Consider the following 13,802-nt stretch of genomic DNA (forward strand, 5'->3'; position numbering starts at 1 on the left):
AAGTAAGGGAAAATGTCTGTGCGTGTTATGGAGGGAATGCCTACGGGTGGCATGCCTATGGATTTTCCTCCTCTAAAAACTACATGCGTGTTATGGTTGGGTGCGGGTTATAGAGCGAAAAATACGGTATATTTATATCTCCCATTTCTCCCATCATGGAACTCAATGTGACGGGTGTATGTAGAATTCCCTGGTGGTCTTTTATTCAGGCGCTACCAGAAGGATGCAGCCTCATTGATTTTCAGTTGTCAATTAGTTCTTCTTTTCCTTTCCTTGTCAATTAGTTCTGAAGCACATCATTTATCACCTCTGTTTGAGAAGATTCACTGCTTCTGACCAGTGACTCAGGTGTGAGAATCTGTCCCAATATTTTCTGCAGTGAATTCACTTCATTTCTTTGTCCTCCTTCAGTAATAGTTCGGTTCCGTTGTCACTTAATGTTCCTTTTCGCTCTTGCTAGCCTCCTTCTGAGTTATTTTAAGAAAAGTTTATTATCTGTTCTTACCAGCTTTATAGCAACTTGCACAAATTCCTCCTGTGCCTTATCAGTTTATATTGGTTTTTCCAGAGTCTCTGCTTTTCTTTTTAAATTCCCATTTGGACAAGACTTCTGCATTTTTAAAGGAAGCATTCTGGCCTTTAAAAACAAGAGTTTCCCTAGTAGTGCTATTGAAACATGTTGGTATCGTCTTAGACTTGGCTATATAATCAACTCCTAAGATAATGTCTGAACATATTTCACCCTTTTGACTCCCCCTTTTAGTTTCCTTATTTTTAATCTCCTTGCATTTTTTAAATCTTATTTTTTGAAACTAATTATGATGATTTTAGACTTCCCTGGCAATTCTTTGAGCATGTTTCTCTTGAACTTGATAATGTCTCAGTCTGTTCAACTAAGAGATATAGCAGCAAATGTAACATTGCCATTTTATGGAACGGGTATGTAGGAAAAGCATTGGAATGTACAGTACATCTTCCCTTTTGTACCCTCCCGCTTCAGCTGAGGCTACCAGATGCCACGTAGCCTAATATCTAGAGATGTTTTCAACTGGGTTTGCATGGTGAAGGGGAGGATAAGAGCAGCTGCATTGATGATGGATCAAAACACATTTGAATCCAGCATGTTTGTATCTTTTGAGCTATCTCAAAATGACTTGACTCCAAAGCTGAGCCCCTTAGATGGGGATGAAGGACTTTTGCACACCACAATAACACATGGACAACTTGTGACGCAGTTGTAACTTTGTTGCTTTCATATTAAGTGCAGCTTGGAGCTTTGTGGAATTTTTAAAGTGTGTGATTTATTTCTGCCTCTGCTTTTTGGTTTTATATACCTTCAATTTATATATAAATAAGGGTTGACTCTCACATTACCTGGTTACCTGTGGGCTGCAAGCCGTGTGTAATCCTTAACCAGGTTTCTTGTGACCCTGATTCATGCTTCATGCAGAGATGGGTATGGCATCAACTAAGTTTTACTCAGTGTAGAGCCATTTAAACAAATTAACATGGCTGATTAACTGGGTCTACTCTGAGTAAAAGAGTACCACCCAGAGTGTGGGGGGGGAGAGGAGTGGGGTGGCACAGAGAATGAAGCGGTATTTAGTCCTGAAATGCTGCAAGCTCCGCCCTCTTCCCATGAGTCAAAAGCCCTTCATTGGAAAAAGAGTCCCCATAGTGTTGCACACACTGTTGAGGTTGTTTAGGTCTACAGAAAGCAAACCATGTGGCTGATCTAAATGGGTGGTATGCTTTCTGTTCCTTGTAACCCAAAGTTCACACACATACCTTGTGTGTTCCGTTCCCTTGATGCCACAAACTGTGTGTGTGTGTGTGTGTGTGTGTGTGTGTGTGTGTGTGTGTGTGTAAGGGTCGATGAATATTGCAACAGTGAGAATATTTAGCTCTCATTTGAAACTGGCGTCTGCTTCGCCTGGAAATGAAATTTCCCCCTTGCTGCCTGCAGAGCATGTTCCTTTGAGAATGGAATGATGCATTGCAGTGTGCATTGGGGCAGGCAGAGGTGGAGTCGAAAAGAGATGATTGCCAGGAAAGGCAAGATCTGCCTCCTTCCTTTGCAGCTGATTGACTACTCTCCGTGTCTGGGTCATTCTGCTCTGAGTGGTGGTAGGAGTGACTTACAAGAACCCTCTATAAATGAAATTCATGATGTGGGAAAAGTCTAACACTGTTAATCTACCATCTGAATCACAATAACATGATCTCAGTTTAACTTAATTCCATTTACATGTCTCATGTTTGCTCATAACTGGGTGTAAAAATAATTTCAACCAAGGTTATTAAATCAGTGGGACCAGAATTACTGCACTTAAGTGAATACACAAATTAGGGCAAATATGAGCTAAAATACTGAGCAGAATTTTTGCTGTCTTGTTTGTTATTTGGGGATAGGTTCTATACCAGTAGAGCAAAGACTTTCTGCTGAAGCCACGTGGACTTCAAGGGGAGCCAGAATTGACACTTAATCTGACATCTATATTCACTCTTACTCCTACAGAAGCTATAAAGTTGTTTTTCTCCACTGCTTGCTACCTTCAAACGCTTGGAAGCACTTGCATAGGAACAAACACTTTTCCCAACCCCTTTTAGCAATTTAATCTGCCAGCAAGGACTATTTTTCAACAGCTGCCACTATTAGAGGTGATAGATTTAGATAGAAACCTAAAAAAGAAACTGGTGGAAAGTGTGTGTAAAGTCAGTCTGGGAAAGCCTGTTGTAAGAGAAAAACTTCTCTCTCCCATACTGATTCAAATAAATGTTGCGGGAAGAATACTAAATTTTTGCTTCTTTGAGGTTACTCTGGCCAGGAATTAGGAAATCCCCTAAAAACACTGTTGGGGTACTAAAGGGGCCTTAATAAAGAGTTCCGCAGAAGAATTGACCCAAGTGCAGATCTTCTGCCTTTATCCCTGTATGTTTGACACTACACTTTGAGATTATATCTTCATCAGAATTATTATTTTAATCTGCTATTCATCTTAGCCAAGTGAACTTGCTGAGCTAGGGGTAGAGTTACTCTCTTGATACCTGCCTTTTACATGCTATACCTCTTGTAGGGCTGGAAAGAAATCTATTGGTATTGCTAAAGTCATTAAAAAATTCAGTTGAAGAAAAGAACAGAACAGAAAATGCTCCTTTGACCCGTATTTTCTTTCTAATTACATTGCTGTTTAGAAATCATGACAACTTCAGGAAAAGAGAACTTCCGACTGAAGAGCTATAAAAACAAGTCTCTGAATCCTGATGAAATGCGTCGCCGGCGGGAGGAAGAGGGCCTCCAGCTACGGAAGCAGAAACGAGAGGAGCAGGTACGCTCCTCCATAGGCAATGAAAAGGAGAAATCCCATATTCAATTGCAGGATCTCTTGGCTTGGGTGTCACCCAACTTTGGATGGGCGGGGGAGTAGGGCATACCATTTTAGAGCGTGAAACAAAATTTTTGCAAATTTACTTTTGCAAATTTATTCAGTGAGGGGTCTTAAAAATACGTTTTTGTGTGTGAGGAATTCAAATCTGCTGTTATTTTTGTGATTGGACAACATTTAGCTTGATAAACCTACGTTTGAATAAAAAGCACGTGTTTCCCAGGATAAAACATACCCTACTAAGCATACAGCATTACTTTGTCATCATAAAACAACAATAGAAAGTAATGACAGCAATTAATAATAAATTTAAACAACAAGTTTCATCAAGTCTTGCTTTGATTCATTCTGGGACACCAGCCACCAACTTGCTTCTGCCTCTGATGTAGCCATCAGGATTCTCATGTTTATCCACCCTGCCTCCTGCCTCTGTGCCTTGTTTCACACACTTCTGTGTAGACTGAGCATGGCAAGGCAACTGTGGAACCTGCATGGGCTCATTGGTGAACTGACTGACTTCTGCTGTAGTAAGACTATCCCAAAGGAGGCTACCCTGTCAGACCAGTCTAGCAGCTCCAGCAGAGACGAAACACAGAGGTTGATGGAAGCTGTCTTCCTTGAATGTACATAAAGATCTCCCAGTGTGTCGTCATCTCCGCTCTGCAAGTCAGCGATATTTTGGGCGCCAGCTCTCCTTTGCTCACTATTATCTGAGTACAATAGCGTCTGCACTATCATTTCTTTGAATTCATACCATGCTGAACGCTGTGTGGTTGGCAAAACAGCATCCACTACAGCCTTATTTTGCAGCCTAACTCGCCACGGCTGAAACAAGATGATGTGTGGACCTTCCCCACAAGAGTGTTTTACTTTGGCCTTGTGTGATGTAGTGTGTCGGATTAGGACATGGGAGACCAGGAATCCACTGATCTGTGGCCCCACTTTATGATTTCTATATAGTGTTTAATAAATCATTATCTTTGGTTACGTTCTCTCAATGTATAAACACTGTTAGTTGTAATTTCTCTGCATATCTCTCTCCAGTTGTTTAAACGCAGAAATGTTGCTACAGCTGATGAAGAAGCGGAAGAGGAAGTTATGTCAGACGGCGGCTTCCATGAAACCCCAATTAATAACATGGAAATGACTTCTGTAAGTGGAGCAAAGACTTGACAACTTGACAAAAGTTTGCTTTTCCTGTAGTGCCAGCTGTGATTTCTAAGGCTGCACTCTCAAAACACACTTCCCTGGAAAGCGGTGCATCTACGATCACTTGGGCATGCCTAACTTGTGTATATTTTGCAGCGGTTGCTGCACTCTGCCACTGAAAGTGCCCTGTAAAAGACTTGTTAAGGGAGCAGTCTAGACTTTGCCCCTGCCTGTGGGACTTTGCAGAGCAGTGGGGCCATTGCCACATACACAGCCTTGTTGCTCATGAGGGCCAGGGTAGAAAGTGAATCTTATGCAGGGTAGAGAGTGAATCTTGTGCGGTTTTCAGGCCCAGGTTGGGCAGCATGCCATCACACGATGGCATTGGAACCGGCTTAGGATCCAGTGTTTCAGGGCTCTCTCTTCCCCCCTGTTGGCAGGGATCCTGCCAGTGTCCTCCTCCGGCATATTTGGCAGGCAGAAGCAGCAGGTCAGCACTGGTGACTGTTGGGAGGCCAGCTTAGCCAGGAAAGTTGGGCTGGCAGTCACTTCCACTCATTCCAGCCCCTGGTCTGGAGTAAGGGGTGTTTGGATTGTTCAGCCCATCCAGTAACAAATGGTGCTATCTTAATTATATACCTCTTTTCCACTTCCTTCAAGCAGTTTGCAAACCAGTAGGTATGGAAAAAAATTAATATCGATGTGAAAAGTCAGTTCTTAGGGCTTTTTAGTGCCAGCCAGACTCAGTTTCTTACCTTGCAATGTGAATGCATAGATACCTTTGATAAATTTGGAACTGGGCTAGGTATATGACATAATTGGGGATTACAAAGGTGGTTTTTGTTAAATAGCTGATGTGGGGGGGGGGGTCAAATCAGGACCTTGCCATGGGGGGAGCTGCTTTAACCTTTTGCCCCTTCCACGCTATCTCCTGCTCTTGTTTTCAGTGGTAGTTTTGAGAAGGAACTTTTCTGGCTGGATTTTAAACAGGAAAGTGTATTTTAGATCCTCTTACTCCCTTCTGCATTTGCACTTGAGTTGCCTTCATCACATTTATTCTTTATAGTAACACATTGAGAAGTATTTGCCCTTAAATTTGAGGCAAAAGTAACCATATTTTTCCTTTGTCATTGCAGAGTGCAGTGATCACATCTGATATGACTGAGATGATTTTCTCCAATAGTCCAGAACAGCAGCTCTCAGCCACCCAGAAATTCCGAAAACTTCTCTCAAAAGGTGAGTGCTGGAGGTAGTTATGGAAAAGCTCAGCTGCTGTTCCTGTTTCTATCCCAATATACATGATTGCTGCTAACTTTTCTGTAACCCCCTGAATCCCCTGTTGGTCCTTTCCTCACCGCTTGCATTTAAGTACAGATATTGCTAGTTTCCAGCAGTCTTTCCTGTTTCCATCACAGCCAGCCAATACCCCACAGCAGCTGGGGCCAGTGGGAGGAGTGGAGCCAGGGCCTGGTTGGGAGATCTGCAACTGCTTTGGCCATTGGCAGTTGGCTATTTTAGTCTATGTTGTTGTTTTTTATCTGCTTGTTTTATGTCATATTTCGCCTTGTTCGTTGTTTGGGCCTCGCTGTGCGCAAAGGTGGAATAGGTGGGGTTATATACAAATAATCAACCCACCACTGCCTTCCTGCAGCATGGAGACTGCAGCCACTGAGCAGCTGCCCTCCTCTCCCTGTGCAGTCTTGGATCCAGGATGTTATTAGATGAGGGATGTTATGGTGGGTTGTGTGGGTGGAGCCACTCAAAACTGATGTCAGGCAGGCGGTGCCTGTGCTACAACCCCATTCCCCAGTTCTCCTTTGTTATGTAAGGGTTTTAGGGATAGTGGTGCTTCTAATCTTGTCATGAGGCAGCAGGTGGCGCTGTGGTTTCACTGAGCCCCTTGGGCTTGCCGATCAGAAGGTCGGCGGTTCAAATCCCTGCGAAGGGGTGAGCTCCCGTTGCTCTGTCCCAGCTCCTGCCAACCTAGCAGTTCAAAAGCACGCCTGTGCAAGTAGATAAATAGGTACTGCCACGGCGGGAAGGAAAACAGCATTTCCGTGTGCTCTGGTTTCCGTCACGGTGTTCCATTGCACCAGAAGCAGTTTCATCATGACCCAGAAAGCTGTCTGTGGACAAACGCCGGCTCCCTCAGCCTGAAAGCAAGATGAGCTCCACAACCCCATAGTCACCTTTGACTGGACTTAACCATCCAGGGGTCCTTTGCCTTTACCTAATCTTGTCATTAAACTTTGGGACCTGTGGCTTTGGAACAGTTAAGTGGGGCGGCAGTTCTGGGCTATCTTGAGTTTATGGGACAGGTCCTAGGGTATCAGTTAAATTAATAAAACAATAAATGGCTGTTACCTGTTTCTAAATGGAAATGTCACATTGAAGGCATGAAAGACCCAAGTATAAGAATGGAGGGTGTAGAAGATTGCATGTAAAGTAATAAACTGAATGCCTTGGACAACTGATATTATCTGTTTCTTGTGTAAGCACATAGCTTCACCTAAAAGGTTGGAAAAACCTACTCTGGTATCTTTGTGCTTTCAATAGAACCGAATCCTCCTATAGACGAGGTCATTAGTACACCAGGAGTAGTGCCCAGGTTTGTAGAGTTCCTCAAACGGAAAGAAAACTGCACTTTACAGGTATGTGTTTTCTGTTCCTCAATTTTATAGAATAGACTTTGATAATTAAAGTAAAAAAAAGAGGTGGGATTTTCTTAAGTAAAGGCCTGTGGGCTCTTGCATGAGTCTATCCTAAAGTCTATCCTAAAGGACTCATTCGATTTAACCTTGGGAGTTAATTAGAAAATATCCTTGAAATTCCATGAAGATTGAGGAGAAGATGGCCTGCTATAGACTTATCTTCAGCCTTTATAGGTCAGAGTGCCAGCAGTGCCGCCTTCCACGATATTTTTGACTGTAAGAAGGTCAAGAAAGTCAATTCACTCCTTCTCCCAACTCCTGGTTTTCCATTTTTCTTTTCCGGTGGACGCTCCTGGGGCTCCCGCAGGCCACTGAGCATCCCCTGCCCTCACTGGGCTGTTTTTTGTTTGTTTTTAAGGGGGAGGGTTGCTCTCTTTGGGCTCCAGTTGTCTCAGAGTTGATCATTGGAGTGAACAAGTGGGATTAATACCATCTGCTCAGGGACCTCTGTGCAAGACATTTTGCTCCCCCCGAAAAGAAATTAACATTCTTTGGCTACTGGGCACACTTTGCCTTCATTGGGTTGTTATTCAGTGTTTTTTTGCCCTGGGTTTGTATTTTTTAAAAGAGCTTTTTGTATGCCTGTGAACTTCAGGAGTTTCCCAGTCTGTGCTAATACCTCCCTCTCGTTTCTTCGTGGATCCAGTTTGGCCCATTTCTGTTGGCACTCTCTACCTTGAGGTCACAGTTAGAGGGAGTGGTGGTGATATTACAAATGGCTGAGAGTGATTTGCCTAAGGCTTAAACAGTGAGCTCATGAAAGAGACAAGAATCAAATTCCAGGTCTCTCTCAGCCATCGTTTTTCATCAGTTTGAGTTGCCTTTATAAAATGTGCCCAGTGAAAATAAATTTAAGTGTCTTCAAGGTTAGCTATCGTGTTTCTTTGCATTTAGCTAACTTTTTTTAAAAAATAAAAAAAAGGCCAGGGAAAAATATATTTTTTTATGTTGAAGCAATTTGGGATATGATCCCCATGCCCCAACAAAGCTCTTCAGTTTGTAATATCAGGAGAAAAATAGGTCCACATTTGACTCTGCTGTTACCTATACACCCTATATTAAGAACATAGGCCGCTAGTCCAGCATTCTGTTCTCACAGTAGCCTTCCTGTTAGAGGCATACACTTTTCTTCTGCACACATTTTTTAATGAATGCCAATTGAAGCATAACTGTCTGATAATGCAATATTATTTGCAGAATTGTGTATTACATAGAAAGCAGATGAGCATGATGTTAGTGGGAGAAAAGCTGATTAAAGTGTCTGCTAGATTATTATTATTATTATTATTATTATTATTTATTATTATTTATACCCCGCCCTCCCCAGCCAAGGCCAGGCTCAGAGCAGCTTACAAGCAATAATAAAAACAAGTTGAATGTTTGCAACTTAAAACAAAATTAAAATACAACATTAAAATAATGAAACATTAAAATATTAAAATGTAGCCTCATCGCAGGAGGAGAAGGAAAAGAAAAAAGAAGAGAGGGAATCAAATTGGCTCCAAGCCAAAGGCCAGGTGGAACAACTCTGTCTTACAGGCCCTGCGGAAAGAAATCAGATCCTGCAGGGCCCTGGTCTCATGAGGCAGAGCGTTCCACCAGGCCGGAGCCAGAGTTGAAAAGGCCCTGGCTCTGGTTGAAGCCAATCTAACTTCCTTAGGGCCCGGGACCACTAGGGTGTTGTTATTTATGGACCTTGAGGCTCTCCGTGGGGCATACCAGGAGAGGCGGTCCCGTAGGTACAAGGGTCCTAGGCCGTGAAGGGCTTTAAAGGTCAAAAGCAGCACCTTAAATCTGACCCTGTACTCCACCGGGAGCCAGTGCAACTGATAAAGCACTGGGTCAATATGCTCCATGGCTGGAGTTTCTGGGACAGCTTCAAGGGCAGCCCCGCGTAGAGCGAATTACAGTAGTCAAGCCTGGAGGTGACCGTCGCATGGATCACTGTGGCCAGGTGGCTTGTGCTTGTTGCCACCTCTGACCAAGTGCCTGGCATGGCAACTACCCCAAGTTAGTGAAGATTTCTGGTTCAAGCATCGTGTTGTAGACAAACAGCTGCTGAAGAATGGCTTTCTCTCTCTCCTCTTCCAGTTTGAAGCTGCCTGGGTGCTGACTAACATTGCCTCCGGAAATTCCCTTCAGACTCGGATTGTGATCCAAGCAGGAGCTGTTCCTATCTTCATAGAGCTCCTCAGCTCAGAATTTGAAGATGTGCAAGAACAGGTTAGTGTCTCAAAAGGCAAGATAGCGTAGAGGCTGCTGGGTATAGCACACGCCACTGAGTTTCCTCCTATTGCTAGTTTCAAGTCTTCCAGCTGCTGATGCTCATCTGGTTTAAAAAGATGGCAGACAAAAGTCTTAACTTGCGAGATGCAGAACCTTTGGCCCATGGACTTAATCCGGGCAACAGGGATGGGTTCTTTTCCTCCTCTTCACAAAATGCTGGGTGTAGTCTGAGTTTTTCCACATGCACTGCAATCAGGAAGAAAATTGCTTGCCACTTTCCAGCTGATCTGCTGAGCGTGTGTGTTTGCGCGCTCATCCTTCTGATCACAGCGCAGCAGGAGGGGAGGTGTAAACCTCTCTGCCTAGAGCAGCGTCTTGGGGAATTCAGATCAGCCCTCCTGGCTGATCAGCATGGATCAGGGGAGGTGTGTGGATGGCCTGGGTTTTCATCCCTGTGAAGCATGCTGAGTGGAGAAGTTTTAAGTATTGCTGAACAGCGTTCTGTGATTGGAGTTAAAATAATGCCTCCACTCCTTAACTGATTTGCATGGATCCTAAGGGAAGGGGGAGCTGAGGAGAAGGCAGTGTATTGGTATTACGTGTTTCTGGGTGTAATTTTTGGTGGGTCCACTGTTCTGATTCTAGTATATAAACTGTTTAAATACATAAATAAGGGGAAACAGTAACTCTTTAGAACCTCAGTGATTCCTATTGCCTCATGTTCAAACAACTCAACTTATCTAGCAAGCTGTGACTTGGCTCAATACTGATAGGTGGGAGCAGTCAGGCTGGCTCATATATGAATATGATGTTAAGACAATTATTGGTGCTGAGATACAGGACAAGGGAGGGTTGCAGTCTCAGAAAAGTTGGTCTAACGGTATCCTGTCTTCTTTCTCAGGCTGTTTGGGCCCTCGGCAATATTGCAGGGGACAGTACTATGTGTAGAGATTACGTGCTGGACTGCAACATCTTACCCCCTCTATTGCAGTAAGTTTTCTAGATGGTGTTCAGGTTTATTTGCCAGCAGTGCCCAGTGGAATAACCCTGACTGGAGTGGTTTTGTGTGTGTGTGTGTGTGTGTGTGTGTGTGTGTGTGTCTGTGTGTGTGTCTGTCTGTCTGTCTGTGTGCATGTGCTCATACAGATGAGCACTGCTGTATTAGCACAGAAGAATTTGGTGTAATGTGCAAACTATTAGAGACACTATTGTCTGACTCTACCTAGATAACTTTGTAGTTGATATTTATTGCTTTAATGTGGTATGTTGGGAAGGATGCATAGAGAGGAGAAAATAATTCATCATTTGGCCAGCCCTACAAGCAAAAGGTAAGCTTAGGCTGGAATCCTAATCCCACTAACATAGGAGTAAGCCCAACTGAATTTTAGGGACTTACGTCTGAGTAAACATAGTTAGGATTGTGCGCATCGGGGGTGTTCCTATACTTGCATTTCTTACACCGACCTCCATATCTTCCCTCATTAGCAGCAGGTTTTACTCCCCCCCCCCCCCATGTCATTCTGTGAAAGCATGACATTTCCTCCTGAACTTCTTGGGAATAAAAAATACAGTAGTACCTCGGTTTTTGAACATAATCCGTTCTGGAAGACCGTTTGTGTTCCAAAACGTTCGAAAACTGAAAACTCAAAACAGAAATCTCAGTACGGAAAGCTCAATACGGAAGCTGCTTTTCCAGTTTGACTTTCGAGGCACATTCGAAAACTGAAGCATTTACTTCCAGGGTTTACAGCACTCAAATTCTGAAACATTTGTCAACGGAGACATTCGAAAACCGAGGTGCCACTGTAACTATGGGAATTTAACACGGTTTTCTTTTACAAGCATGATTTCAAGTTAGAAAGCAGATACCCAGTAGTTTGTGTTCAGTGTCCTCTTCTTCTCGTAAGCTTTCTGTTGCAATACTTTTTTCTTTCTTTCTTTCTTTCTTTCTTTCTTTCTTTCTTTCTTTCTTTCTTTCTTTCTTTCTTTCTTTCTTTCTTTTTTGTATTTCCAGATTGCTTTCCAAACAGAATCGTCTCACCATGACTCGGAATGCTGTGTGGGCACTCTCTAATCTTTGCAGAGGAAAGAATCCTCCCCCAGACTTTGCTAAGGTAGGAAATAAAGTCTGAAAAGCGTTGCCTTTTGTGGATAAGAAAAGGAGTTCACAACATTCCTTTCTGGAGCAGCCTTCTTAAATATCTGGAGGCTTTTAAGGAAACAAAGTTCTCATCTCATTTAAAAAAAAAATTGTATGCTGTCATGTCTGCTTCCAGATGGGTGGCTTCCAGGTGGGGTGATGGGAGTTGTAGTCCAACAACAGCTTGGGGACCAAGTTTGAGAAAGACTGGTTTAGGTCCTTTGTTGAAAAAGACCTGCGCATAGTAGTAATTGTGATAACAGGCATGCTTATTCCATTGATTTTTCACCCCTCTCATTTCTTTGTAGGTCTCCCCCTGTCTGAGCGTGCTGTCATGGCTGCTCTTCGTCAACGACACAGATGTCCTAGCGGATGCATGCTGGGCACTCTCATACTTGTCTGATGGACCCAATGATAAAATCCAGGCTGTGATTGATGCAGGAGTATGTAGGAGACTTGTGGAACTCCTGATGTAAGGACTTTAGCAAATTTATTTAATCAAGCAAGTCTATTAAATGTTGTCCTTTTACTTGCCGTCATCTCAGGTTGGCCTTAGCTTTTATTTCTTGCTGAAAGTGCAGGTGTGAATACATTATTTGGGGCCCAAGGCCACCTGTTTTGAACCCCATTGCAGGAACAGTGGTTATTATGTCCATATTACTTAAAGAAACAAAGGAATAAATAGAACACAGTGGCCTTGCATCCTGGCATCAAGACACGACAGTTGAAGACGTGACTATGAAACAAATAACATTTGAATCTGTTAAGCTGAAGCCTTTCTTTTTTCCCCTTTTTTTAGGCATAACGACTACAAAGTGGTATCTCCTGCTTTGCGAGCAGTTGGGAACATTGTTACAGGGGATGATATCCAGACCCAGGTATAAACACTGCTCACTGCAACAACATTTATTGATTCCAGTTTTCACAGTAACTGAATAGAAGTAAATCTCTTTCTTTCAGTCCTCAGCCTTAAGAGGCTTCATAGAGCTGAACATGTATTGTGGGTTATATCCTGTGAAAATGTACAAGCAGAACAACTTCTGCTCATACAATGGAACTTTTCCTTCCTCTCCACCCTCTGTGCACCCCACACATTCCCCTCCAAATCTTTTCTGGGGGTTCTCCCTGTCAGCATCGCCCTTGAGCCATTGCCACCGACTGGACTCATCCACTTCAGCCACTCTCTGAGCCAGGCGAGCTGGGGTAGCACTTCCAGAGACCACCTTCTGTCCAGGAACAGGTCAAAGTGCTGTGGACTCACAACTCAGAGTTGTGAGCACCAGATTCACTTCCAAAGACAGTCGTTGCACAGCAGAGCATAAACCACTCGGAGAACAGCTCTGTAGAATAACTACTTCTATTCTATCTACAACTATCATACAAACTATATACAGAGCTAAATGAAGAAGCTGAACTGCACTGAGTGTCTGCAGCTGCTCTTAACAGCAACCTTATCTATACAGAGATAACACTCTTTCTCTCTCTCTCTAACACTCAGTCTCTCTCTTTGATGTGAGGCTGGAGCGGAATAAGTAGTGAGCAGAAACCGCCCCCCTCCTCTCTGGAGAATCAGCAGAGAACATCAGCAGATTCTTGGAATGGGAGGGGTGAAATCTCCTCACTTCCAACACTTCCATTAGGTCTAGTCGTGACCGACTCTGGGGTTGCGGTGCTCATCCCGCTTTACTGGCCGAGGGAGCCGGCGTACAGCTTCGGGGTCATGTGGCCAGCATGACTAAGCCGCTTCTGGCGAACCAGAGCAGTACATGGAAACGCCACTTACCTTCCCGCCGGAACGGTACCTATTTATCTACTTGCACTTTGACGTGCTTTTGAACTGCTAGGTTGGCAGGAGCAGGGACCGAGCAACGGGAGCTCACCCCGTCACGGGGATTCGAACCTCCGACCTTCTGATCAGCAAGCCCTAGGCTCTGTGGTTTAACCCACAGCGCCACCCATGTATAAATAGGCACTATGTAGCCGAAAGAAATTCAGCATAACAGGAAGGGAAGGAGTCTGTCTCTTCAGAGATGCTCTTAGTGATCGTGTGCTGTTCACCTAGTTGTGGCAGGGAGACTTTCTTTCTGGAATCTGCTCAGGAAAAGTGCTAGGACCTACGGTTTGAGAAACACTGTTTGAGCTTGTTGGCTATAGGGTATCTGCATATCCTTTTCGCTGATTTTTTGTTAG

At 43.7% G+C, this 13,802-nt stretch overlaps 1 protein-coding gene across 2 annotated transcripts in view; it reads left to right on the forward strand.

The window, feature by feature from the left end:
• Positions 1 to 13,802, forward strand: part of KPNA1 (karyopherin subunit alpha 1) — a 32,251-nt gene that overhangs the window by 11,002 nt on the left and 7,447 nt on the right. For both annotated transcript variants that reach the window (XM_081894585.1, XM_081894584.1), the window contains exons 2-10: positions 3,196 to 3,329; positions 4,431 to 4,538; positions 5,672 to 5,771; positions 7,092 to 7,186; positions 9,338 to 9,469; positions 10,374 to 10,462; positions 11,487 to 11,586; positions 11,921 to 12,084; positions 12,412 to 12,490. In XM_081894585.1, the coding sequence (XP_081750711.1) occupies positions 3,201 to 3,329; positions 4,431 to 4,538; positions 5,672 to 5,771; positions 7,092 to 7,186; positions 9,338 to 9,469; positions 10,374 to 10,462; positions 11,487 to 11,586; positions 11,921 to 12,084; positions 12,412 to 12,490 (996 nt within the window). In that variant the 5' untranslated portion in view covers positions 3,196 to 3,200. The remainder of the gene's footprint in view (positions 1 to 3,195; positions 3,330 to 4,430; positions 4,539 to 5,671; positions 5,772 to 7,091; positions 7,187 to 9,337; positions 9,470 to 10,373; positions 10,463 to 11,486; positions 11,587 to 11,920; positions 12,085 to 12,411; positions 12,491 to 13,802) is intronic.

This window comes from Podarcis melisellensis (assembly GCF_964234715.1).
Source record: "Podarcis melisellensis genome assembly, chromosome: 17".
In the NCBI taxonomy this organism is placed as follows: domain Eukaryota; kingdom Metazoa; phylum Chordata; class Lepidosauria; order Squamata; family Lacertidae; genus Podarcis; species Podarcis melisellensis.